The sequence below is a fragment of the Engraulis encrasicolus genome, chromosome 24 (genome assembly GCF_034702125.1).
Source record: "Engraulis encrasicolus isolate BLACKSEA-1 chromosome 24, IST_EnEncr_1.0, whole genome shotgun sequence".
Classification (NCBI taxonomy): domain Eukaryota; kingdom Metazoa; phylum Chordata; class Actinopteri; order Clupeiformes; family Engraulidae; genus Engraulis; species Engraulis encrasicolus.
Genome location: NC_085880.1, coordinates 15,279,648 through 15,284,647, shown reverse-complemented (window position 1 = coordinate 15,284,647; position 5,000 = coordinate 15,279,648). Strand labels below are relative to the sequence as shown.

Genomic DNA, 5,000 nt, shown 5'->3' with positions numbered 1-5,000 from the left:
TTAGTCGGCCAGCTACAGTACATATTGAATTGATAATCAATACACCAATAAATTCCCGACTATTAGGTACTATATAACTATTGGGCTGAGAAGCTCTACTGTTGTCCCCATACGTAGTATAAAAACACACCTTGAACTTTAACCCTGGAAAGTGAGATTAGCCAGCTAGCACTAGCCAATACTGTAAACGTTACACAACTTTGGAGAATTATGTGCCTAGCTTTCTGCTTGAAGCCAAATAATGGGTGTAGCATGAAGCATTACGTGCTATCTTAGTATTTGACTCTAGAAAGGTGTATGGGTAAGTTACATGGCCACAGTGCAATATAGTCTGATATATTGTGTATGTTTATTTAGCTGGGCAGATGGCTAACTGAACTGTAGCCGCCGAGTTAGCAGGGTCTTCCGGTCATTGGCGACGGAAGGGAGCCTGCTGTGGAGGTCATGTTGGTATTTATGACCCTGGATAGGCCGCATTGTACCGTTAGCAGGCGCCTGTGCCTGTTCAGTCCTAGGTGAGCTCACCGGTAGAGCCCGGTAACGGCAGGACAGCCCGTGAGGTCTTCAAGGGCGGATTGAAGAGTCACGTGCCCCAAACCTCCGCATAGGAGCGGCAGCATCATGTAACAGTGACGTCGGTCACATTAAATAATATAGCTGTAACAGTCTGTCTGCTGGCCTGCGCAATGCCATGTCGAAATCAAAATAGTAGTAGCTGTGTTATTATCCAACACCGACACGAACAGTTAATTTTTAACCCGGCTTGCAGCTTTACGCTGTTCCATCACTCGCTAATATGTTTGTTTTGTTATTTACAGATTGACAGCTGAGCTCTGTATGCTCCAGACTCGATATACTGCTGCAAAAACAGCAATTATGTTGTCTATAGATTGCATAATTAGCACGTGTTTATTTTTCCGTCTGGGAAGAATTGGTCACGTGATGAGCGAGGGAGATGTTGACATCTAGCGAGTTGATACGCATGCCTACAAGGGGCTGAGGAGCTACATTAACCTGTCTGCACGAGCTTGCTGTGTTGTTGTTACCAGGCGATGCTCCTTGTGCTGCAGAGCAGAGCTGCCTGTCTGGCATCAGAGCTTAGCAGACACACACTCCACACATTGAAACAAATCTGCCGTAGAGGATTGATGCATTGGTGGGTGTATGCCCCGGTAAAGGCATGGTATGGAGGTGTGCGTGTGTGTGCAAAGTAAACGTTTGGTATGGAGATCAGAGGGAGACACTGCGTGTGCGTGCGTTTGTGATTAAAGGTATGGCTGACCCCTCAGGTAGTTATGGATGCACACTAACACACACACACACACACACACACACACACACACACACACACACACACACACGCGCAGGCTCCCCAGTGCATCAGTGTCAAGACCCACGGCTATGCAGTGTGTGTCCGTCCATCCGTCAGCTGGTGTGGGCAGAATAAAGAACTGCTTCTTTGGCAGACACCCTCCATGTCACTTGCAGACCCACTCAGAGAGAGAGAGAGAGAGGACCTGCCTGTTGCTTATTGTCTCGTCCGATTTGGCCTTGTGGTTGTGGGAAGTCGGGGTGTAATGTAAGGCCTTTTCCGTAGATCATTAGCTCCGTTGCATAAAGCGCTACTGTAGACCCGACCCGAAGCACGCGACATATAGACATGTGAGTTCAGAGTTTGTATTTGCATACACACGCACTATCGACAGGGCAATGTTCCTTTGGGGGTATTCCAAGAAGAACCTGGCTCATACGTAAGCCATGTTACAGTATGTTGACCTTCATGCAGGGGAATAGAAGGACCTGTCCTAATTTTCTTAAAAGTCAATTTTTCAATATCTTGTCTCTCGTCCTATTCTTGTGCTCGTGTCCTTGCAAGACGTCACTCACAATGGCAGTTTTAATTCAATATCCCAGCAAAAGCACAATTCAAAGGTCATTTTCTCATTTTCAGTCGGGATGTTGAATGGGGAAAAGTCCCCAAAAAGCTGCTGTGCCTTTGCTGACAGTGGGGTAACGTTATTGTTATTGCTTTCTCCACGGAGGCGGGCATCAGCAAATCACAAAGTCACATGCACAAGGTGAGGATGGGAGATAAGATAATAAGATGGACCCAAAATGATACTTAGGGTGCGTTCCAATATGCAACCTTGCGTCCTCCACTTTTGCTTGTGTTCTCGTACCAGGAAGTAATACGTCGTAGTGACATCGCTGTCAACAGCATTATATTTCAACATCTCGCAAAAGCTCAATTGTAAAGTAATTTTCTCATTTGCAAACTGGATGGTGAACGAAGAATAGTCCCCCAAAAATTGTTGTGGCTAGGCTGACAGCAGGGAAACATCAGCCAAACGTGAGGCCACAAGCACAAGTGGAGGGAGCAAGGTCGCATATTGGAATGTACTCTTGTTGTGGGCTGTTTATTAGCAGGTTTACCACTTCCTGTGGGTGGACTTAGCCAGCTTTATCTTAACTGTGTTTTTTGGAATACCCTCCCTGCTCCAAGAGTTTATTATGTCGTGGGTGGCAAGCACATTGTGCATATGCACACACACAGGCGTCATAAAAAGGCCTGTTATTTCCACGCTAGTGCATTCCGCGTGTTGGCGCAACGCATTGTCCTTTTAAGTCGCGGAGGGCAGCGCAGCATTGTATTTATAGGCATTGTCATGACGTCATGTTGACACAGTGCATGCACCACTGACATATCAGTATTCATATACATGATACTAGATTCACTTGCAGAAATAATAATGCACAAAATATGAAATCCACCATACACATAATGGTTAAATATGGCCTGTAGTCAGAGCTCTAAATTAACTTTTTTAATTATCAGCCAAAATGGATAGTAGATCTTGATCCCACTAGCCAGACACATACTAACTAATGGGTCAAAGTGGCTAGTTCTAGTAAGTTTGTCTTTTCTACCAGCCAAACTGAATTTTCACTAGCATTTGGCCGGTTGGCAGGTGTTCATTTAGAGCCCTGCCTGTAGTACTGTTTCTCAACGGGAGCTCCACAGCCCCCAAGGGTGTGTTGTGGAACCCAACGGGGGCGCTGAGAAGGATACCGCTTAGAGGGGGGTTGCACAGCTGCCATTTGGGGGCAGTAGTCTATTTTATTTTGTTAATGATAAGGGAGGTGTTGGGGGGGCACGTGATGAATTCAAGGGGGTGCTTCTTCAAATAAGGTTGAGAACCAGTGGCCTAATAGTATGTTTCCATTCTTCTGCATGCAGAGCCAACTATGCTGTGGCGCGTTTTTAAGAGAAATAGTGAATATGTGGTGTTGTGGAGTTTGCTGAGGTCGTATGGGGTCTTTGGTGGACCGAATTAAACACACTTCTTATGCCTTCATATGTTTTTGAAGATGCGGTCTGTCTAAAGTAGTCGCTAGGATTCGTGGAATCAACTTGATACCTGTATGTGTTTCTGTGTGTGTGTGCGCGTGTGTGTGTGCGTGTGCGCGCGCGTGTGTGTGTGAGCGTGCGCGTGTGTTTGCATATGGGGGGGGGTCCATGTAAGGTTTTTCCCACTGAACTGCAATCCCCACGCTCAGACAGGTTTTTTTAATGTTTCTCTTATATTTGAGCGTCTAATCTGTGTTTGGCACATCATGTACACACACACACACACACACACACACACACACACACACACACACACACACACACACACATAGGAACAGAATTTGAATCTCGAATTCCAGTTCTCATGTTGCCATTCCGAGAAGTACCAGAAGTGTGTGTGTGTGTGTGTGTGTGTGTGCACTTGTCCATGCAGAGGCTAAAGGAGCTTAGCTGAAGTCTCATTATGACCTAAAAACCCTAAGCCTGCCTGCCTATACATGGGTTCACCGTGTTTGTGAACACGATATTGTGAGGAGGGGCAAGACACTGGTAGTCAACCACGTGGGCTAATTTTGTGACCGACAGCGGTTTCCAACAATCAGAGGTTGAGTTGTGCACAGTTAGTTTCGCGCAGTCAGAAGAAAACAAAAATATAGAACCCATGTATTGTGCGTGCGTGCTTGTATGTGTGTATGTGTGTGTTTGTGTGCTTGTATGTTGAGTATCATGAGTCCTCTATAACAGTGTTTCTCAACAGGGGTGCTGCAGGCAACTTCGAACGTAGGTCGTGTGACATCTCCAAATGTGTTACTTTTCTAAGCTTGTGTGGTATTGGATGCAATGCCATATTAATGCTTGTTGGTTTGGGGTGCCTTGAATTTTTTCAAGAATTGAAAAGGTGCCTCGCCTAAAAAAAGGCTTAGAAACACTGATCAATAACACACTCTGGAGTGTGTGTGTGGTACTAGGTATAGGTGTGTACAATGCTGTACAGTGGTGCACTATGACTAACCCTGCCACACACCTCAACCAATTAAACAATCCAGCTCATCCTAACTTTCACACCCCTTCAGCCAGGTTAATGAGTTAGATCACCTGCGTTGGAGGAGCATAGGCAGAAGCAATATCTGACACCACCCCAACGTCTCCCGTCCTATAGGTGCATATGTCTCGCTGCAGAGGATGCCAGAAGTAACATGGGCATAACTCTAATTTCTTTTCTCTCTCTCTCTCCCTCTCTTTCTCTCTCTCTCTCTCCAGACGCGTATGCAGAGTCTGCGTCCAGACCCGGCGGCTCGCTACCGCAATGTGCTGGAGGCGCTGGGGCGAATCGTGCGCGAGGAGGGCCTGTATCGGCCAATCAGAGGGCTGAACGCCACGGCCATCGGGGCTGGCCCCGCCCATGCGCTCTACTTCGCCTGCTACGAGAAACTGAAACACAAACTCAGCCCCGGACAGAACAGCCACCTAGCCAACGGTACACACACACACACACACACACACACACACACACACACACACACACACACACACACACACACACGCTCAGCTTTGGACAGTCACACACAGCCCCAGATACAACTCACTCAACAGTATAGCAGTACTCACACACACACACACACACACACACACACACACACACACACACACA

The 5,000-nt window shown here is 46.8% G+C and overlaps 1 protein-coding gene across 1 annotated transcript in view; it reads left to right on the top strand.

Annotated features, from left to right (window-relative positions):
• Positions 1-5,000, top strand: part of slc25a28 (solute carrier family 25 member 28) — a 12,073-nt gene that overhangs the window by 779 nt on the left and 6,294 nt on the right. The window contains exon 2 of the mRNA XM_063191673.1: positions 4,610-4,826. Within this exon, the coding sequence (XP_063047743.1) occupies positions 4,610-4,826 (217 nt within the window). The remainder of the gene's footprint in view (positions 1-4,609; positions 4,827-5,000) is intronic.